This window comes from Oncorhynchus nerka, linkage group LG28, assembly GCF_034236695.1.
Source record: "Oncorhynchus nerka isolate Pitt River linkage group LG28, Oner_Uvic_2.0, whole genome shotgun sequence".
In the NCBI taxonomy this organism is placed as follows: Eukaryota; Metazoa; Chordata; class Actinopteri; order Salmoniformes; family Salmonidae; genus Oncorhynchus; species Oncorhynchus nerka.
The window spans coordinates 32,858,182-32,882,084 of record NC_088423.1 but is presented as its reverse complement, the minus strand read 5'-3'; the positions used below and the strand labels follow the sequence as shown (position 1 = coordinate 32,882,084).

General features: G+C 41.6%; 1 protein-coding gene across 1 annotated transcript in view; it reads left to right on the top strand.

Moving 5' to 3' along the window:
• The first annotated feature begins 10,122 nt into the window (after window positions 1–10,122).
• LOC115113151 (girdin-like) overlaps window positions 10,123–23,903 on the top strand; it is an 86,747-nt gene continuing 72,966 nt past the window's right edge. The window contains 3 exon segments of the mRNA XM_065012774.1: window positions 10,123–10,424; window positions 10,558–10,658; window positions 18,522–18,630. Coding sequence (XP_064868846.1) covers window positions 10,362–10,424; window positions 10,558–10,658; window positions 18,522–18,630 — 273 coding nt within the window. The 5' untranslated portion in view covers window positions 10,123–10,361.

Below are 23,903 nucleotides of genomic sequence, written 5' to 3'. Positions count from 1 at the left end.
CACTGGTGTAGAATGCACTCGGGCAGGTCACTCCAGGACTCCAGTAGTTAAAGAGAGTGAGCCCATTGCTAGTGTCTATATACTATGGTGGCGCTAGGCACTGACGACAGGCTGTATAAGTACCACAGTAATACATTTTTGGCATATCCAATTACATTTTCAACAGTGGAGTGACAATTTGGGTTAAGGGTGTCTGGCAATCAATCATCACTGCGTCTTAGATAGGGATTCCACATAAAACCATTCTCTAAAAATACAGTGCAAATATGTTTACAACAGAAAGTCTGCAGCACACATATCTAGAGTATGGGTGACACACAGGAGGTTGGTGGCACCTTGGGAAGGACTGGTTCGTGGTAATGGCTGGAGCGGAATCTGTGGAATTGTATCAAATACATCAATACATCAAACACATGGTTGGATGCCATTCCATTCGCTCTGTTCCACCCACTATTATGAGCCGTCCTCCCCTCAGCAGCCTCCACTGATATTATATATAAAGGAAATTGCTTTTACATTGGCCATAGTCTGCCTACTTTTTTGCTTGAGGTGCAAAAAGTACAATATCAATTCTGTGAGTGATAATGGAATTAGATTTCATTTTCTACATCATTTCATCCCCAGTTTACCAGACAACATGTGGTGGCCATTATCCTTGTTCCTGCCTTAGCTAATTTATCACCTGTCAAAAGTGGACATTAGCTCATGAGCACAGTCAGTCATTTTGATTACTAAGACTTAAAGTGGAGAAGACTGATCGTCCATGTCAGGTGTGTAGTAATTACATGGTGCCTAGCAGAGCTGTAGGTATCATTAAAAGTTCTAAGGAAATTCTAACATGACATATTAATTATGACATTGAGGTGTTGATACTGTAGGCTTGTCAGAAACACAGCAGCAGGGAATCTATTGGAATTTTTGTTGTAATCAGGCTGAACCAATTATGTATATAAACCCTGGATTGCAGATGCTATGTATTGGCCATTGACAGGCTATGAAGCCACCGGTCGGCCATATTGGCACTCTCCAGTAGGAGCAATCTTCCATAGGAATGAATGGAATTATACAGTATTTCAATATAATATTTCATGGACATAATTACATTTTTTAGAATATAATTTTTATTTAACATGTTTGTTTAGCTCACATAATAATTTAGGAGTATTCATTAAGGTGTCTAATATAATGAATATGCCAAAATAACAAATGTAGACATCAATACATTCCTTTCTATAGCTTCCAAAATATTTTTTACAATGGTGGAGGAGTGCCAAGATGGAGGCACGGTGGCTTCAAAACAATGCCGCTATCAGTCATCTAATATATTTATAAAACATTGGGCTGACCTTTGCCGTAGGAGCTTTATATCAACAGAAGGGGGATTTGATCCATTTGGTTTGATTTCCCATATCAGCCCGACAGGATGAAGAGAAGTGAGTTATGGGGCTGCTGCTCCAAATAGGTCAGTCATCCCAAAAGCATACATCAATCATTTGACAAGACCAGCAAAGTGTAAGGTTTATAGTGATGTATTTTAGTACACATTCACACCTTGGATAAAGATTCCAAAATGTTTGTGATGCATAGATAAGCAGAGTTGGGTAGATTACTTTCTAAAAGTAATCAGTTACAGATACTAGTTACAGTACCTTTGGGAAGTATTCATACCCCTTGACCTTTTCCATATTTTGCTTGGTTACAGCCTTATTCTAAAATGGACAGAATTGTTTTCTTCCCCTCATCAATCTACACACAATGAGAAACAGGTTTAGACATTTTTGCTAATTTATTAAAAATAAAACTGAAATATCACATTTACATAAGTATTCAGACCTTTTACTCAGTACTTTGTTGAAGCACCTTTGGCAGCGATTACAGCCTCAAGTCTTCTTGGGTATGACGCTACAAGCTTGGCACACCTGTATTTGGCGAGTTTGTCCCATTCTTCTCTGCAGTTCCTCTCAAGCTCTGTCAGGTTGGATGGGGAGCATTGCTGCACGGCTAATTTCAGGTCTCTCCAGAGATGTTCGATTGAGTTCAAGTCCGGGCTCTGGCTGGGCCACTCAAGGACATTCAGAGATTTGTCCCAAAGCCTCTCCTGCGTTGTCTTGGCCGTGTGCTTAGTGTGGTTGTCCTATTGGAAGGTGGGCCACCCTAGTCTGAGATCCTGAGCTCTCTGGAGCAGGTTGTCATCAGGAATCTCTCTGTACGTTGCCTCGATCCTGACTAGTCTACCAGTCCCTGCCACTGAAAATCATCCCCACAGCATGATGCTGCCACCACCATGCTTAACCATAGGGATGGTGCCAGGTTTCCTCCAGACGTGATGCTTGGCATTCAGGCCAAAGAGTTACATCTTAGTTTCATCAAACCAGATAATCTTGTTTCTCATGGTCTGAGAATCATTTAGGAAAACTCCAAGCGAGCTGTCATGTACCTTTTACTGAGGAATAGATTCCGTCTGGCCACTCTACCATAAAGGCCTGACGGGTGGAGTACTGCAGAGATGGTTGTCCTTCTGGAAAGTTCTCCCATCTCCACAGAGGAACTCTAGAGCTCTGTCAGAGTCACAGAGTCACCTCCCTGACCAATCCCCTTCTCCCCTGATTGCTCAGTTTGTTATTGTTTGGAACCACCTTCTTCCATTTAAGAATTATCGAGGCCATTGTTTTCTTGGGGACCTTCAATGCTGCAGAAATGTTTTGGTGCCCTTCCCCAGATCTGTGCCTCGACAAAATCCTGTCTCGGCGCTCTACGGACAATTCCTTCGACCTCGTGGCTTGTTTTTTGCTCTGACATGCATTGTCAATTATGGGACCTTATATAGACAGGTGTGTGCCTTTCCAAATCATGTCCAATCAATTGAATTTACCACAGGTTATCTCCAATCAAGTTGCCGAAACATCTCAAGGATGATCAATGGAAGCAGGATGCACCTGAGCTCAATTTCAAGTCTAATAGAAAAGGGTCTGAATACTTATATAAGGTATCTGTTTTTATTATTAATAAATTAGCAAACATTTCTAAAAACCTGTTTTTGCTTTGTCATTATGGGGTATTGTGTGTAGATTGCTGAAGTTAAACTTAACTTAAACTTGCGCCTTTTGTCAATGGTAAATTGAATGTCATTTAAAAGTAATCCAAGAAGTAATCATTGTGTTTTCCAAAAGTACTTTTGCTGGTAACGTAACTGATTTAATTTTTTTGTAATCAGATTACATGCAAATGATTACATGTAATCAGTAACTCCCCAAACCTGTAAATAAGTAACAGGAACCAAGTACGAACGAGGAAAGGGTCATGAGCTCATGAGAGTTAGATCAAATTGGATTTTTTCACAAGGACATATAAAGGATACTATCCTCTACAACAGAGGTGTCAAACTCATTCCATGGAGAGCCTAATATCTGCAGGTTTTAGTTTTTTCCTTTCAATTAAGACATAGACAACCAGGTGAACCAGTTTACTAATTAGTGACCTTAATTCATCAATCAAGTACAAGAGAGGAGTTTGACATATACACTCTACAACATAACCTTCACTCCAAATCAAAACTTCAAACCTACAACCTGGAATTTGGACAAAATTACCTGGAAGGATTCTTACTACCAAGGACTATTCAGGACCATCCAGCAAACCAAAATTAAAATTCATTACAATAAATTCTAGATATTTTACTTTATAAAGACTGAATGGTAAATTAGGGTTACAAAGCTACCAAGCTTGCTAGGATAGAACAGGCCCTGTGGCTTCTTTACACCCATTTGCAGAGACTATCATAGTACAGTTCCCCTCAAAATAAAAATGACTCCAGAGACACTATCTGCGGACTGCTACAAGACTGGGAACATAAGCAACTTAATTTTCCACACATACAATCCCCTGGCATGGCACACTGCTATAAGAGCACACTACCCCTCTGTCAAGAGAGAGGGTATTGGCCCAGGGTGGGTGGAAAATCAGACGAGGACCCTGAGACTGAGACAGCCTATGTCAATTTGTACAAGGTTGGAACAGCGGTGGTGTAGGGAAGCTTCAAAGACGTCCAACAGGACTTTTACAGAATCAAAGACATGGTACAGCAGGAGAAGCTCTCTCTTGGTGACAACTCCCCGACTCCAAGTAAGTCGTTCCACTTTTTGAAGAACCCTGAAAGACATTGCCCACAACCCCAGCACCTCACACAGCAGCAACAGCGCAACAGACAACCCACCTAGACCAGCAAGAAAACAAGATCTGGCCCTAAACAGAGTGTGGAATTCCTGACCACTGTGGAGAGAGAGAGCGAGAGAGACTGGCGTTTTGGTATTGCGGCATTGCTTGGTCAGTGGAATCTTTGCTTTAGGTTAAATTAACATGATTCCATGCACCTCTGTTGCAGCTCTCTTTGAGTACACTGGCTTTGGAGAGTTTGATTTTCCTTAGCCAAAGGGGTGGTCTGCGTTTTTAAGAAGCCAGCCAAGTTGAAGGAATTTGTAGAGTTGTTTTCCCTGCTGTGTTCAAGCTGCGTAAGGAATGTTGCTGTTGCTCTATGACCCAATAATGAATTAATATGCTCTGTTACGCATCACATAAACATGATTAATAATTTATGAATAAAAAACATATGACCAATCGCATTTTCAAAACCAAGGTTTATGCCAAACACACACTGTTCTCCCCATTGAAAAGACAAAAATGGAGCTTCACAAAAAAAAAAGTCCACATTAAATATAATTGTTTTCAGATTGTGGTAGGTGCGCATTACATGAGTAATGATGAATTGATGAGTATGAATTACCTGTAAGTGTTTCAGAATCTATGTGCTCAGCCTGGCCCGTGGATTGGCCTGCTGTGTATTTGAATCTGAATCCCCTCCTACAAAAATGGTAGTCCAAAGTCCCGCACAAACCAGAGAACACATGGAATGTCTACCTAACATCCTCTTTTTGAACATAAACTAAAGCCTAAATCTGTGGGAGATAGTGTTCCCAGAAAGTCCCAGAAAGTCCCATCAAATGAACTCAGAAGCTCTCCTTCCTTATCTCAGGAGACTGGAGAATGACCTGTGCTGGAAAAGTTTAATGTTTGTGATTTTCTAATACCAAATGTCTGTGTTCTATCCATGTGCTTTTCTAATAACCATTTTCTGTGTTCATGCAAGTGACTGACTGAACGAATCCTCACTATCAGTAGCTACAATTTGGCAGTACACCCAGACCTTTGTTTTGAGAATGAAAGATATTGGAGTTTCAAGTTCTCAACTTAGAGACAAGAAACGTGTGAGGTATTGATCTGTTAAATATCTTGAACCAGTATTGGTTGGTCACATGAATGAAACAAATTGGTAATGATGAATGAATCATGCTAAATCATGCAAATATAACTTGTCTGTGTACAGCCATATATAAGACAACTGCTGGGCCTGCCCTGGCAGAGCTCCTGACAGATGTTCACAATGGTGCATTGAGTTGGAACCTCTCCAGTACACTGGCAATAAACAACGATTAATTTAAGATTGACTTCTAGTGTCCCTGTGTAAAATTATTTTCATAACATACCCATAGTAATTATTTCAGGTAAAGTGATGTGCTTCCATACATAGATTTTAGCTAAGCCCTCAGATGTAACCATTAACAAGTAAATAATTGTTTTAAAATTGCCTTTTTGGTGACATTGCCCTTTCCCCATTCATTCCGACCGACCAAATAATCAGTTTGGTTGATTGTGAGGCTTATTTCGTGGGATGAATGACTGGGCTGGTCTCAAAATATGCCACAGGAGGTTGGTGGCACTTTAATTGGGGAGAACGGGCTTGTGGCAATAGCTGGAGCGGAATAGTGGGGTGGTATCAAATGCATCCCATTCCATTTACTCTGTTCCAGCCATTATTATGAGCCATCCGCCCCTCAGCAGCCTCCACTGAAATATGCTTCCTAACTGCTGACAGCTCACCAAATCAAAGTTTATTGGTCACGTACACAGTTTAGCAGAAATTCTTATTTTACAATTCTGAACAAAAATATAAACGCAACATGCAAAAATGTCAAAGATTTTACTGAGTTACAGGTCATATAAAGAAATCAGTCAATTGAAATAAATAGCATTTTATCGATAGCAATTTGAATGCACAGAGATACCGTGACTAGACCCTGAGGCCCATTGTCGTGCCATTCATCTGCCGCCATTACCTCATGTTTCAACATGATAATGCATGGCCCCATGTCGCACGGATCTGTACACAATTCCTGGAAGCTGAAAATGTCCCAGTTCTTCCATGGCCTGCATACTCACCAGACATGTCACCCATTGAGCAAGTTTGGGATGTTTTGGATTCGACACGACATTGTGTTCCAGTTCTCACCAATGTCCAGCAACTTCGCACAGCCATTGAAGAGGAGTGGGACAACATTCCGCAGGCCACAATCAACAGGAGATGTGTCACACTGCATGAGGCAAATGGTGGTCACATCAGGTAATGACTGGTTTTCTGATCCCGCCACTACCTTTATTTTTAACGTACTGTACCTGTGACCAACAAAGGCATATTTGTATACCCAGTCATGTGAAATCCATATATTTGGGCCTAATGAATTTATTTCAATTGACTGATTTCTTTAAATAAACTTCAACTCAGTAAAATATTTAAATGGTAGAAGCGGTGCTCCTAGTGGCCGGAGACTTTAATTCTTGCAAACTTTTACCTCAACAACCATTTTACCTCATTTCTACCAGCATGTCACATGTGCAACCAGAGGGAAAAAAACTCCAGAAAAACTTTACTCTGCACACAGAGACACGTACAAAGTTATCCCTCATCCTCCATTTGACAAATCTGACCATAATTCTATCCTCTTGATTCCCGCGTACAAGCAAAAACTAAAGCAGGAAGTACCAGTGACTCACTCAATACGGAAGTGGTCAGATGTCTTCACTAACATTTTCAACCTCTCCCTGACCAAGTCTGTAACACCTACAAGTTTAAAGCAGACCACCATAGTCCCTGTGTCCAAGAAGCCAAGGTGACTCTGCTTAAATGACTACCGGGGCGGACGTCTGTAGCCATGAAGTGCATTGAAAGGCCAACACCAGCATCCCGTTAACCCTATACCCACTCCAATTTGCATACCGTCCCAACAGATCCACAGATGTCGCAATCTCAATTGCACTCCATGCGGCCCTTTCCAACCAAAAAGAAATACCTACGTGAGAATAGTGTTCATTGACTACAGCTCAGAGTTCAACTACATAGTGCCCACAAAGCTCATTACTAAGCTAAGGACCCTGGGACTAAACACCTCCCTCCAACAACTGGATCCAAGCGGTATCAATGCATCAAGTCTGGAACCAACATGCCCATGAACAGCTTTTATCTCCAAGCCATAAGACTCCTAAATAATTAGTCCAGGTAGTTATTGGTTAAATTTTTATCTGCATTGACCCTTTTTGCACTAACTCTTGTGACTCATCCCATATTCAGCTTGCTGTTTATTATCTATCCTGTAGCCTAGTCACTATATGTTATTTTACATTTTTCAATTATTCAATTTTTTTCTCTCTGCACTGTTGGGAAGGGCACGTAAATATGCATTTCATTGTTAGTCTACACCTGCTGTTTACAAAACACTTTCCCTGTCTGCCACAATACTACTCGTGTTATAGTCTAAAAGTATTTGGATTTAAATATGCTTAAGTATCAAAAGTAAATGTAATTGCTAAAATATACTTAAGCATTAAAAGTATAAATCATTTCACGTTCCTTATATTAAGCAAACCAGACAACACAATTATCTTGTTTTTATTTTATTTACAGATAGCCAGGGGCACACTCAAACACTCAGACATAATTTACAAATGAACTATTTGTGTTTAGTGAGTCCACCAGATCAGAGGCAGTAGGGATGACCAGGGATGTTCTCTTGTGATTTGGACCATTTTCCTGTCCTGCTAAGCATTAGAAGTACTTTTGGGTGTCGGTTAAAATGTATGGAGTAGAAAGTACTGTACATTATTTTGTTTAGGAATGTAGTGTAGTAAAAGTAAAAGTTGTACAAAATATATAAATAGTAAAGAACTTACCCGCAAAACTACTTAAGTAGTACTTTAAAGTATTTTAACTTACTGTAAGTACTTTACACCACTGATCATAGTGAGGATATTAATAGTGAGATGTGCAATGCCATTTTGTTCCAATATTTGATTTATTTAAAAACATTTCATGAAATAACTAACAAAGTGAAAACTTCATTGTTAGTTTGCCTAAGCATGACCATCATCCACATACCAATTTTTGTACCAAACCTTTTTTGTGTCAGCAATTGGACATTGTTTTTAGTGGGGGGGCTAGTTACCCCACATGTTACTAAGAGTGATTTGTACAGCAGTAGATATATTAGAGTGGGTTATGTCAATAATCCAGTATATAAATAAATATATGGTGTGTATAAACAGTGTAACTAAAACCCAATGTATGGTAGTAGAAATATTGCAATGAGCTATGCCGAGAATACAGTACTAAAATACGTGGAACAAAACCCCATGGCAAAATGGATAGAATTGCAGGGAATTAGCTTCTGGACCATAGAGGAAATATAAATAATATGGATGTGAATGGTGTGTATAGACAGTATAGACCGTATGTGAATATAAAAGGTGTGTACAGCAGTAGTTATATAGGATGAGTTATGACCACAGTAGAATACAGTATATACATATTAATTGGGTAAAACATTATGTAAACATTATTAAAGTGACCAGTCTCTAAGGTGCAGGGTAGAGTACCGGTAGGCTAGTAACAGTGACTAAGGTTCAGGGCAGTGTACTGGGAAGAGGCCGGCTAGTGATGACTGTTTAACAGTCTGATGGCTTGGAGATAGAAGCTGTTCATCAGTCTCTCATGCCCAGCTTTGATGCACTTGTACTTTCTCTGCCTTCTAGATGGTAGCGGGGTGAACAGGCTGTGTCTCGAGTGGCTGAGGTCCTTGATTATCTACTTGGCCTCCCTGTGACACTTTGTTTGTAATTACAGGTAGATAACAGTGTAAAAATCCAATATGAATTACCGTGACCTTCAAAGCAGTGCATTCCAAATAGTTTAATCAAAGGGTTGTGTGTGTTTGAGGATAAATGATATGTGCACTGGCATGCAAGTATCACACAAATTGAAGAGTACTGTTTTTTTGATCAATTACATCAGGATATATCTATAGATGGGCAGATGAGGATTTCTTTCAATCATTAATACAAGGATTTGTCTGGACATTCTTATTGATCTCTGTGTGGTAACACTAATGATTTTTCTAGTCATGTTGTTTGAGATCATTTATATGAATACTACCCATAACCTACATTGGCAGCCAGCCAGCATGCTACACACACACACACACACACACACACACACACACACACACACACACACACACTGCATAGTCCTACTGACACACTCACTTTGACAATATTCATTGACAAAGAAGACACATCAAATGTGAAGCATTATGTCCTGCTAATGTAGTCTATAGTCTCCATACAACATAATCCATTTAATGTGGAGGTGGAACTGTTAATGACAACGTGCTGCAGCCCTATTTTCTTGAGCGCAGTTGATTTTGGCGGAAGAAGACACGTCCTCTACGGATGGATGAGTACGCTGGAATGGAAACAAAACGGAGTTGAGCCCGTGGAGGCGGTACTTAGTCTAGCGCCATCAGTAAACTCATGTCAGTAGTAGGCTATTCAGCCGTTAGTCACTTGACTGGAAGAAGGGAATACATGACAGAAGAAAGACATCTCTGCCCAATTCTATTGGAACAGTCGTTGGTTTTATTGGGGAAAAATATGCGACCTTCAAGACTTAAAATAACGTGATGGGGAAAGGAATACATTTTTTAAAAGAATATTGTAACTCGACGTCCATTGGAGGAAACCAGTTACTGTCTTTAGGCTTACTACTAGTTCTGTGTTTTATCAGATCAACGTTAGATTTTCATGGAGCATGTTCTTTATTATTAGCCTACCTGTACAGGTCTAATGTCTTAGTTAAAGACATTTAGCTGTAGGTAGGTAAGCTGCCTTGACGGGCACAGGCTAGATGGGATTCAAGGTTTTTCCAAAAATGTGATGGAGTCCTTCTCAAGGAGGTAACATGTTTATCTCGGGTATCAGATACGATAATTGTGGATACATTTTCAGCAAAACCCGACGTCATTGACTTGTTTTCTTTATCGGCAAAAGTTGTATGTGTTTAATTAAATCAACCACCTGAGCGGCGTCTAAATTAAGGACGCGTTCAGAGGGGTGAAAGGCGACGCGAAGAAAATTTCCGACAAGGAGAAAATACAGTTTAATTCAAATTCTCTGGAATTGTCGCTGTCCAACACAAGGAAATGGAAAGTGAGGTTTTTACGCCATTGTTGGAACAATTTCTGCTCACGCCATTGGTCGCCTGGGTAAGGCACCCTAATTAACCATTCTATGGGAATTTGAGCAAAGCAATTAATCAGGGTATCCAAAATAAATGCCCTGTTTAACAAGTGATTTGGTTTTGATGACAGGTTTGGTGTGTATTGTCATATTTTTCAGGTTAAGGCGGCTGGGCATTCATCAGGAAACGATGGCACCAAACTATCGGAATACATTGAATTGTTGGATGGCATTTATTTAAACGAGATCATGCTTGAGATGTAAGTAGTAGCCTGTCTGTCATTTATGGGTGCTCTGTCTTTCACATGAATGAATGGCCATGCATGCTTCTGATCCATTGGCCACTCTCATCAAGTTTTGCCCTGCACTGTAGGTTACGGTGGATTCATGACACACAAAAAAATGTTAAACGAGTTCCACAGACACATTTCACTAGTGAAGTATGTCAGCCATCGATGCAACTAGATTAGGTGGTCTAATCAGAATGAGTTGTAGGTATTTTGAAGCAGACCGTTTCACGAGTTCTGTATTGATGGCAGAGTCTGCAGTAGGTCATCTTCCACTCGAGCAGTCAGTCACTGACAAATGTCAGAATGTGAATTGCAATCTGCAGCCTGCTGAAGACCTCTCCCTGGCGCTTGCTCTTCTTGCCTGCTAGAATAATACAGAGGGCAGCTAGTCTACCTCACTCACCCAGCCTACCCCTCGAGGAGTAGAAATGAGGAATCCATCCATCTCAGCCATGACCACTGACACGCACTATACAAAAGAAGCTGGTTTCCACCCATGCTTTTGTCTGGGCTAGGTTTGCATTAAAAGGTAGCCTATGTCAACTTTGGCCTACTTATCCTGTATGAGTAGAATTAACCCTAACCCAAGTTATTTATTATGGGCATTATCACTCTGGATTCAAAATCAGAAGGCAGACATCAAATAAATTCATTTTTTGTTATTGCAGAGCACTTTCTTCTCACACTATGAGCTTGTTACTTCTCACACATTCTATTAACAGGTCTAATCTCTACTGGCCCAGAGTATCAGTTAGCTCACAGTTTCCAGGTACTAGCTGTGCTCATGCTGCCTTGGCAACACTCATCAGGCCTCAAATCTTACTAGGTTGCCAATGACCTTGCAAACTCTACTCGGGTGTTTTTTTGTGGCAAATTTGGTATTTTATTCATATCCATTACTCCAGTCATACCAGTAGGCCTTGTTTATAATTGCCAATATAATCAGTCAAAGCCTAATATTTGGATTTGTTGATTTTCATCCCAAGAGCAGTTTTCAGTTTAAATGAACTGTAGTTTAGCTTTGCTTGTCTGGCCGGCAGGGTGTTGGGGCTGGCCAGTCACTTCATCCTAGCTCTTTGTGTGTGTGCATGCGTGCACAGTCAGTTTTGGGCAGCTGTTGGCACTCGTCTGCCCAGGAAGACTCCCACACAGAAGGCACATTGTCAAAATCTGTTGGGAAGCAGGTCTTTGTCTCACTCTCCATTTCGTCAAGGCTACATGTTCATCTTGCGTTGGCTGGTTTAAGATATTCACTGGTAAATATTTACCTTGTGCTGGATGAAGTTATGATTATTCCCCCCATGTTTGTCCTTGGTTTAGTTGATTCGGCCATATCAAAACTCAGACTTCCAGTTTATTTAGTGAAGTTGTACAAAAGCGTAGATTTAGTTCATGTTAACCATGTTACAGCTCATATGACTTCAGTTTATTCAACATGTCATTTCTACTAAACTTAATGTTGTCTGCAGTGACGCTGAGTTTGTATGCAGAGTGGAGAGCTGCGTTAAGTGATGAAAAAGATTAACTGCCCAGCGGGTCTGTAAAGTTGATGGCTTTGCCCAACAATACGCACTCTCACTGCCCAAGTCTGTGTTGAAACTCCTGCCGAGTGCTATTATCGTGGGTGTAACGGTAGGCATACTTGGTATTGACCTGCCTATGATCAATGTAGCCTCGTAAAGGGGTGCTCAGTCTTGTCCATGAGCAGCCATTAGAAAGATAAATAGATGTCTGATAGATCAAACAATCCATTTAAAACCACATTTCTACTAGGCGTACAGGCATCATCCATCTAGCACCTTCAGATTCGCATGCTTTGAAGTAGAGGGTGTATCATGTACTGCATAAAATGAACATGTAACGAGTTGCAGTGCTTGTTGTACAAATAGTGAGTTTGGCTTACTGCCATTTGAATCTTCTCATGTTGAATACTGTATGTGTGTGGTTCATCATGTACTGTACACAGATGGGCTCCAAATGATTTAAGCATCTGTATGTTTATTTTGTAGTTTATTTTGTAGTATCTCTCCAAGTTGTTGACAGGGAGGCAGGCAGACCTAAGTTGTCCAGGAAGCACAGAGGCCCTGCTGGATTATCTAACGGCTAGTTGGACTCACAGATGGCATGGTGTCACTGTCCTGCCCCTCAGTCACTACTGCCCAGCCAATTAGACCACCTTTCAGCAATATACTGTAGGTCTGTTTTCTTGTGTGGAGCACAGACTGGACAGAATTTAAATTTCTCTCTTCTCATTGCATTGGTCAAAAAGCAGGTTATTTTTTTCTGGTTGTACTGGCATACATTACAATGGTTCAGGTCCACAGTTGTAATAAGGTGAATGGCTGCATTTTCAGTGTCTGGGATGGTTGACCTCAAGGCCAAATTGTAGCACAATTTAGAGCTAAACCTGTTTTTGAAGCTAAATTTATGTATCAAGGGTAACTACATCCCCCTCAATTCTGGAAGTGATATTGTTAGTGTGCTATTTTCCACTTCAGTGCTCAAATACATCACCTCGGTCCATGAAACTCAGATGAGTGAGACTAATGAGCATGTGACACAGACACACATGTTAATTCCACCTGAAGCCGTGCAGCAGCTGTAGGGAAACCACATGCTCATTGTTCCTGAGCCTCTCCCTCAACACCTCAGTCAGGACAAAATCACAGACGAGTGCGGCCCACTTCCAATGCGACATGGCCACTTAACACAGTGGTGCAGCAGTTTAGAGGAAGCTCTGTTGAAGGACAACAGTTGAATTATCTTAATCCATATAGGATTAAAATCTCCAGCAGCTCCCCAATTCACACAAACAGGTTGTTTTTTTCCACTGGAAAAAAACCGGGTGATAAGACAGGACGGCATCACAACCACCACCTCTGCAACACTGCTGAACCAGACAACACGTCTCCATGCACGCTGTCTCCCTGTGTTTTCACTGAGCAGCATGCCTCCTGCTTTTGTTTTCTCTCCTGCTTAGGAAGACTGGGTATAGTTTGGATTCTTGCTGGACGGCTGGTGTATATTTGTTGAATTTCCCTAAGCTAGGTTATTTTTCCTTTGGAGATCAAAGGCTTCAGTCATAGGCTACCACTGACAGCCAGCTAGACAGACATCCCACACCATGCTGCTTTCCCGTTATCTGCCACAGACCAAACATGAATGACCATCCTCCCTGCGTCGCATCTCCCACTCTTCCGGGCCGACATTCCGTTTATCTGCCTGAACCAAGACCTCTCCGTGTCTACCTATGGTTGGTGTGAACACAACAGCTCGTGGTTCTGTTTTTGAATGGTAATGTAAACCGTGGGCATTTATTATTATTATTATTATGCCTGATGTCTTGTGCTTCACTCACATGTTCACTAGACTACGGTATTGAAGGAGGATGTTATAAGCTGGAAAAAAGCCCTGTGAGTCAGACATGCAGGAAGCAGCTGTTGTGACCTTGAAAGGGTACTGCTTTAACAAGGCCATGCAGAGACTCACAGGAATAGGAACGGCCCTATGGAAATGTACATGAATGACACACAGCTTCATATAGAACCAAACTACCCGTTAAAGCACAAGGCCACGAAAATAAGGCCGAGGTGCAGAACCTACTGCAGCTGTTCCCTCTCCCTGGATATTATAACGTGTGCTGTACTGTAGAAAGAGTATGTTACAGTAGATTGCTGTGATACCGGTTGTGGCTTTCAGGAGCTTTGAGCTGAAAACTGGAAATGATTGGGCAACACTATAGCAGCTCCATGAGACACACACACACACACTGTCATCCTGCCTGCATAGTTCTGAACGCCTCACCACAGTGGGACAACTGTAGTCATCATCCACATTCCTCTCTGGTGATTCCCCCAGCTAGCCCTCCATGTGCCTGGGAAGTAATCACTCCTCCCCACTAGTGTGTTTGGACTGAGAGGCTCACTGGCTCTGTCCTCCTCGTGCTGGGCAGCCTGCCCCTGCTCTACTCTCTGCTCCTGTTGACTTTGATGCCGCATGTCAGAAGTAGGTTATTTCCCAATGCAACGCAGGAGCGCCCTGGGCAGTACTGTGCTCTGCATTGACTATTGACTTGTATGTTGACTCCCCATTGTCTGAAGCCTATATGATCATCGTGGTACATTATTTGGGTTTTGTCTACCTCACAAAGTGCCATATTCAGGCTCCTGCAGTCACTAACACTGGGGGTGATGTAGTTCAATGAGGGAGGAGGAGTAGAGAAGGCCTCGGCCTAAAAAAACTGAGCCACGGCGGGATTGGGATTGTGTTTTCAAGGCACATTGAATTGGCTGTGTGTTTCTGGCTCTGTGATGTATAGAGAAGTTAGTTACTAAATTAGCATCCTCCTTCCCAGCTCCCTATGTGCAGCCAATGCTCGGCTTGAAAGGATTTCAGCTCCCTCCATGCTATTTAATTAGGGGTTAAGATGACCCCACCCCCAAAGTGCTCCTCTAGAGGGGCTCTGAGTGAGCGGTGGGGTTATGTGGCCAGTGCTATTCAAAGTGCCCTTAAAGTGGACCCTGTCTTTATGATTTGCAAGACTGAGGGAACAGTGTGTGTGTGTGTGTGGGAGCATAGCTGATCAAAATGCCTATTGACACCCGCTCCCCTTCTCAGGATAGTTGCTTTCATAAAAAATCATGAATGTTGTCATTTTATTTATCATAGTTCAATGATAGCTCTCTGGTCTTATGAAGTGCCATTTATTTTTTTATAGGCCAACTGCTAAGTCTTAACAATACAGGGGGTTTCAGGAAGATGCTGGAAACTCTGTTTATTCTATTTTATCAGTTGCTTGGCAATGGGCCTATTTTTCCATTATGAGTATTATGACCGAGGCGCATTAAAGAGGTTAATTTTATCCCTCATCGAGTGTTCTAATTCCATGGAAGCCAAATCTAGAACAGAGTTAACGGTGAGGGGAGAAATTGTGCAAGGTTAATTTGAAATTAGCCGTGTACACATGAGGTTGTGTTAGACATGAATGCTGAAAGCTTGGATCACAGATGCGGGCATGTATGACTGCATGCACATGCTACACATGTACATGCACTCATGCAGGTAATCACACAACCCTGTTTACAATAGATTTAACCTCTCTGGGATATGTGGGACGGTAGGGTCCCACCTCGCCAACAGCCAGTGAAATTGCAGGGCGCCAAATTCAAAACAACAGAAATCCCATAATTAAAATTCCTCAAACATACATGTATTTTACACCATTTTAAAGATACACTTGTTGTAAATCCAGCCACAGTGTCCGATTTTCAAAAAGGCTTTACGACGAAAGCACAGCAAATGATTGTTAGGTTAGTACCTAGTCAGAGGAGTCACAAAAAGCAGAAATAGAGAAAATTAATCACTAACCTTTGATCTTCATCAGATGACATTCATACGACTTCATGTTACACAATTCATGTATGTTTTGTTCGATTAAGTTCATATTTATATCCAAAAATCTCAGTTTACATTGTTTACAATAATATCTTGCTTCCAAAACATCCGGTGATTTTGCAGAGATGTTGATGACGATACAAGTGTTATGCATGGAATTATAGATACACTTCTCCTTAATGCAACCGCTGTCAGATTTCAAAAAAGCTTTACCAAAAAAGCACACCATGCAATAATCAGAGTACAGCGCTCCGACAACAAAATAAAACCTTACAGATATCCGTCATGTTGTGGAGTCAACAGAAGTCAGAAATAGCATTATAAATATTCACTTACCTTTGATCTTCATCAGAATGTACTCCCAGGAATCCCAGTTCCACAAATGTTTGATAAAGTCCATCTATGTCCAAATACCTCCTTTTTGTTTGCACGTTTAGTACACAATCCAAACTCACGAGGCGTGGGCAAGTCCAGGCATAAGTTCAGACAAAGTCCTATTACAGTTCTTAGAAACATGTCAAACGATGTATAGAATCAATCTTTAGGATGTTTTTAACATAAATCTTCAATAATGTTCCAACCGGAGAATTCCTTTGTCTGTAGAAATGCGATGGAACGCAGGTTGCTCTCACGTGAGCGCACGTGATCAGCTCATGGCACTCTGCTGAGACCCCTCACTCAATCAGCTGTCATTCCCCCCCCTCCTTCACAGTAGAAGCCTCAAACAACATTCTAAAGACGGTTGACATCTAGTGGAAGCCTTAGGAAGTGCAATATGACCCCATTGACACTGTATATTCGATAGGCAATGACATGGAAAAACTACAAACCTCAGATTTCCCACTTCCTGATTGGATTTTTTCTCAGGTTTTTGCCTGCCATATGAGTTCTGTTATACTCACAGACATCATTCAAACAGTTTTAGAAACTTCAGTGTTTTCTATCCAAATCTACTAATAATATGCATATATTAGCAACTGGGCCTGAGAGGCAGGCAGTTTACTCTGGGCACCTTATTCATCCAAGCTACTCAATACTGCCCCCCAGTCCCAAAGAAGTTAATGAACATGCCATGCCATTTGGGTTTAATGGCCACACAACAAATTTAGAGATTTTGTTGTCAAAAAGAATTGTCCCATCCTCCAACATTGGGAGATCATTCGCTTTATCAGCGACGCTTTTAAATCTCCAGACCAGTAGATAATTGGAACGCTGCATGGACGCACCATCAGATTGGCTTCAGTAAGAAATGAGGTCAGAGGAGAGCATCCAGAGACTGAACTCAAGCCATCTGGCCAGTGAAGGAGCCCAGTGGAGGCCTGCGTGTGTTTAATCTCTGAGCTCGTAAACCATGTTGGTCCAAAACCTTTTGGTTGATGATCATCAAAGCACAGCTCTGAACTAACAGACAGTAGATGAGAGGGACTCAGAAATTGGGTCAACCTTGATTGTCTGTGAGGACAGATGAGGGGAAATTCCTCTGCTTTTGTCCTGTCAGTGTTCAAGAATTCAATTCAATACCCCTTTTTTGAATTTCAGGTAGTTTCATAATGTATTCCTCAAAGTGTAATGAACGTAGTTTTGAAAATAATAATGCTAAATGATTTAGAATGCATGATTAATTACTAAAATGTTGATTCATTAAAGGCAGATTGTTGGAATTGCATTGACATTTTTTAAACATTTTAGTCATTTAGCAGACTCTCTTATCCAGGGTGACTTACAAGAGCAATCGGAGTTAAGTGCCTTGCTCAAGGGCACATCGGCAGGCATTTCACCTAGTCGGCTAGGAGAATGTCATGCATTCCTCATACACTCAGAGCAAGGAAAAGACGTATTGTTCTGAAGTTCCACACCCATGCTTAGTATGTCTGGAATGTCTGTTAATGCAGGTTGACACTCCTGATAACAGTTACGCTCCTAGCCCTGGGGCAGCACATCTCAATAGTACTCCTTGACTATACTAGAATGCACTCCCTCTGTGATTCTCACACCAGACTCAAGTAATAGTTAAGTGAGTTGTTTTCGCTACAAACTGTCCTACAACACAAACGTTCCAAAGTTTAGACCAGGGCTCTCCAACCCTGTTCCTGGAGAGCTACTGTCCTGTAGGTTTTCGCTCCAACCGTAATCTAGTGTACCTGATTTTGTTATAATTAGCTGGTTGATCAGCTGAATCAGGTTTGGTACAACTGGGGTTGGATTGAGCATCTACAGGAAGGTAGCTCTCCTGGAACAGGGTTGGAGAGTCCTGGTTTAGACTTAGCTCTGTTCGTACTGGGGTCATCAACACAACCATGAGAAATGTCAATGTTCAAACACTGATTTAACACTGTACTGATAATGCAGCATTTTACTGACTGACTGAAAGGCAGAAAGACAATTTACAAACGGATTTATCTACTCTGCTCTTATTCTCATCTATTTCTTTCCCCACAGAAATCCAAAAGCCACTGTTCAAAGAACCAACAAGAAAGTGAACAATGACTCAACACTGCGCATACAAAACCTCTCCATCCTGATCCGGCAGATAAAGTCGTACTACCAGGTGAGTGGGCAGTTAACCCTAATGCTCTAATGGAAAAATGATACAGATTGCATCTGGTGCTGAGGTCTGGTTTGTTGTGCTGATCTGTTAAAGGCATTAGCTTCCTTGCTCTTTGGGATCAATGACATTTTCTTCCCTGAGGTTTGTCAGCAAGACACGTTTCAGTGGAGACAGCCTTGTGTACACACACACACACACACACACGTGTGCACAAAATCAAGTTTAAACTAGCCTATGAACAAATACACACACATTGGAAAATAAGTATAAACACACACATATTTGAAGATGTCTGTGGCTGGTGTGATGTGGCAAGGGGACCTCCATCCAGATGTCACGGAGGCTTCTATAAATGGAAGGGAACTGCATGCAGACATGTTAGACATTTTTGGAGCTGAAACGCAGCACACTAATGTGGTTTTCCGTCTCACGCTTTGAGTAATGAAGATCTGGATGTATTTTGGCTTCAGTTTTGTGAGCGCTCAGAACAGTATTAAAACGGACACACTATGAGGAGTTACTTACCCACTATAGTAACTTTAAAAGCTGTCTGCCAGTAGTGTCTCAGTTTTGCTGCTTGGCTGATGTTTTCATTGTATTAGATCATATCAGGTTCTTGCATGTGAGAGTCAATTCAGAGCGTGGTTGATATTTCCATTCTGCTCAAGTAATGAGACTTCCCATTAATCTGATGGATAGAGGGAGGAAGGGGGGCTTCCTGGTGACAAGATCTGGTATACACAATGACTGCGAATGGAGGGGCTCTGACCTTAATATAAGGGAAGTTTATCTGGCTGTCAGCACCTCTGTCCACCAACCTTTTTGCCAACCTCACAGCCGAGAGAGAGAGGGAATACACTTAATAATTCACATGGAGGACGATAAAGAATTTCAGCCGTGATATGTTGGTGTTTCTTCTGAAGGTGCTGATGCTGGGAGAGATGATTGGTCGTCTCAGGGTGTCTTGGAACTCAGAATGATAATCAGGAAATGCACTTGATCCAGCATGCACAACACCAACGGCAGGAATATGTGGAGCTGACTATGGGGGATTTACCCAGCAGAACAGTCTGACACAGCCGTGGGAAATCCTCTCCTCAATCTGGACAGAGATGTTCCCTCCAGTCGGCCGCCATCGATCTTCCTATCGTCATCTGCAAGTCTCAAAGCAGAAACTACGCAGTCACATCCCCATAAGCCCAATGCTCATCAACATACCATATTGTAGAGTAGGATGATGACCAGGACTCTGGACACTGCTATTACATGCTTGGCTAAGCGACTTTCCTGGAACATCCAATTACACATCCCTTGAACATCTCACTACGCAGGGCCATTGTTTATCGACATTAATGTCATAAGCCTTGAAAGCTCTGCTAGGCCCTCTCAAAATGTCTTTCAAAATAATCTGTCACAAAGCCAAGTGTCTTAATACCCTTATTAGCCGCTTGGGTTTAAGTAAGAACATCAACATTCCAAGTGGCCATGTCAAGCTGAAAGCATTAGCCTTAGATGCACAATGAATGCTTCTACGGTGGGTGTCATCAATCTTTTCCTAGCCTTTCCTGCCTTTGTGCTAACCTCATGTTTTATATATTGTCAATCCAGTGAAGCCACCACTGTTTGTAGCAAGTCTCTCAATTGTCGTTGTGGCTTTACCACCCACAATCAACTACTCTGTTAACTGGAAACGCCATGCCATTTTCCTTTCATGTGGGCAGCATTGATTCTTGTGGTGTTTTGTGTAGACCTGCGTAGTCCGTTTGACTTGTTTGAAATCCACTTGATTACCTCATTCACATTCATCAAGGATTGAGATTTGATGGAGGGCTGGCCTTTGGTGTAAATGACAACTACTTGACTGAGATCAGTGGACCAGCAAACATTGCTTGGCTTTTTTTTAACGTTTCTTTCGTGACTTTCAGCGATTTTTTTTTATTATTTAAAAAAAAAAAAAAAAAAATTATTCTGATTAGTGAACACAAGTAATTGCTCCACTGAAACAAGAACAGCCCAGTCTTATGATATTGGTTAATGTGTAGGAATGATTTCAGATTAAAGGTCTGGCCAACAGACCCCTTGATTGTATTGAGGTCTTGAATTGAAGCGTCCTCTAGCACTACTCCTTATTCCTAGGCTCTGGATTGCCTACTATCCAGCCTTAAGTTGCTATCTCTGCCCTGGCTAAGGTTCACCCTGGTGCTTCAGTGCTGCTGGTTATAGACCTCTATGACTGGCCTGCCTGGCTGATCCTAAACTAGGCTAGTGGAAAACAGGCCAGCGGGCCCCAGCCATTCACCACTGGGGCTGATCAAAGTCTAGAGAGAGGCACTTTGACATTGAACAATGTCTTTGCTTTTCTTTGCTGTGGTCCCAGTTGTTCCTGCCTTTTAATTCATCCCTTTTTAATCTTACGTGTTCTAGATGGAAATGTAATCAATTCTCTAGGTTTTCAACTAATGGAGTTTCATCATACTAAAGTGGGCACGTAGACACTGCAGGGCTCATTTGGCATATAGGGTGGTTATGTTGGCAGCTCTACCATCCTTTTGTCTGTCGATTCTGCACTGTAGCTTCACTCTTGAATCTCGGGAGGAGGAACATTATTAAGCTACTGATCGTGCTGACTCCGCTCAAAGTCTCCTGCAACTGAACAAATGTAATACTTAAGATAACTCTCCTCTTCAGAGCTCTGGTGTCAGACTAGAGACCTCCATTCCTCTGGGATCCCATCTATCCATCCACCCATCCTATTAGTGCACCAGTGTCTTGGGACACGTGGATAATTACTTTGTGCAGAGGTTGTTAAAGTGGAGTGGCCTATAGTTCCATAATGTCTTTATTTATTGCGGTGTCCGCTCTCATCGGCATGCATAATATGCATTTTGCCATGTGTCCCATGGTTTCTGCTATTGCACTTATCTGCTTATATATTTGTAGTCGCTCATTGAGTGCTATTGTTGTTAGCATGGATACTGTGTTACTACGGTATGACACTATTGCGGCTGGGTTTTGTAGGAAGGAACAATGCTCATGACTTGTTTCTGTCAGAAGGAATGATTGATTAGAACTAATGCATTCCTAGTTCTGATGTTTTATTACACTAGGAGTGCACAAGATTTTCATTTAAAAAATGGCATCACCTTTTATTTACGAAGTAGGCTATTGATTCTTTGTCATGTTCTTTCAGGATCCTCATTACTCAACTGTACATAATACCTTCCTTAGCTAGGCTTTGGTCATAAGGATCAGGGCCTGAGGTAATCATTGGATGCAATTGGATGCAGTCTATCACAGTGCTATCCGTTTTGTCACCAAAGCCCCATATACTACCCACCATTGCGACCTGTACGCTCTCGTTGGCTGGCCCTCGCTTCATACTCGTCGCCAAACCCACTGGCTCCATGTCATCTACAAGACCCTGCTAGGTAAAGTCCCCCCTTATCTCAGCTCGCTGGTCACCATAGCATCTCCCACCTGTAGCACACGCTCCAGCAGGTATATCTCTCTAGTCACCCCCAAAACCAATTCTTTCTTTGGCCGCCTCTCCTTCCAGTTCTCTGCTGCCAATGACTGGAACGAACTACAAAAATCTCTTAAATTGGAAACACTTATCTCCCTCACTAGCTTTAAGCACCAACTGTCAGAGCATCTTACAGATTACTGCACCTGTACATAGCCCACCTATAATTTAGCCCAAACAACTACCTCTTTCCCAACTGTATTTAATTTATTTATTTATTTTGCTCCTTTGCACCCCATTATTTTTATTTCTACTTTGCACATTCTTCCATTGCAAAACTACCATTCCAGTGTTTTACTTGCTATATTGTATTTACTTTGCCACCATGGCCTTTTTTGCCTTTACCTCCCTTCTCACCTAATTTGCTCACATTGTATATAGACTTGTTTTTTTTTTTTTTTTTTTACTGTATTATTGACTGTATGTTTGTTTTACTCCATGTGTAACTCTGTGTTGTTGTATGTGTCGAACTGCTTTGCTTTATCTTGGCCAGGTCGCAATTGTAAATGAGAACTTGTTCTCAACTTGCTTACCTGGTTAAATAAAGGTGAAATAAAAATAAATAAATAAAAATTGGTGGATGCATCGCTCCCAGGTACTTCGTAGTCCACTGAATTCAACTGTGAGGAGTGCTTTCCAAATACTCAACAGTTCACTGAGTACTTACCTGGTGATTCAGAGTCCAGAGTCCAGAATGTGGTTTTGAGATATAACTTATTAACTCTATTTCACACTGGAAATGGTCATTTTACATTTTTCCAAACATTTTAAGTGCATTCCTAGTACTGATATTTGGGTTTGCCAGAGTTGTTGATTGGTCATATGAAGGTTTCTCTTCTTGGTTACTCAATCCAAATGATTGTTAGGCCTATTTATTTGGTGGTCTCTGTTTGGCATGCATGCATATTTTTCTGGAGCTCTCGCTAGCCAAACAAATTCCATGTGCGTAGCATCACGTCAAGTAAAAAAAATAAAAAGATGACTTATAGCCCTACACTTTTCAGTACCGATGTGAATTGAAGAGTGGACCTGCTGTGTAACTTCGCCCTTTAGCACTGCTTTGCTTTGGGGTGTGTTAATGCAGTAGCTCATTTTGTTTTCACTGCATTAAAGGGAACAGCGCTCCATTCACACACAGGGCCTGGTCCTCAGGGCACTGAGCCTAATGTATCTTTTGACCTCATCCCTACCCCATGCCCATTTTAGAAGCCATTTAAAGATGAGTTGGCACACTCACAGCTCACATCCTCTCTGCTATCATCCAAATGCTAAATAATCCTCCACATATGACACTTTAATGCTGTATGTCTCTATGCTGATCCCCGGAGTAGTGGACTTTGTTTTGGAGGCTCCAGGGGACTGAGTTCCCCTTGCGGCTGAGGCTTGCTGACCTACACAAAGACTGTCTGTTAGTGGGCCAGAGGGCTGAGATGGCGAGAGCAGAGCCTAGGATGGATGTTGTTGTTTTTGTCTTGGACTTCATCATGGAAAGATTTAAGTGTGTGTTATTATGGGAAAGGTTCAAGCCAGAGGTTCTTTTGCTTTCTTTGAATCATCGGCAATTCACAACATTTATTTAATTTGGGAACTGCGTATGCCTGATCCCTAAGGGATTTCTTTCATGGCCTTTGCATTTGAAACATGAGCAAATCAGTTTATTAGGGCATGTAGGCTACTTGTAGCTCGGGGCTAAATGCATCTACTCATGCAATCTCACATGCTAAGCCTAAATGTCCTGTTGATGTTAGAG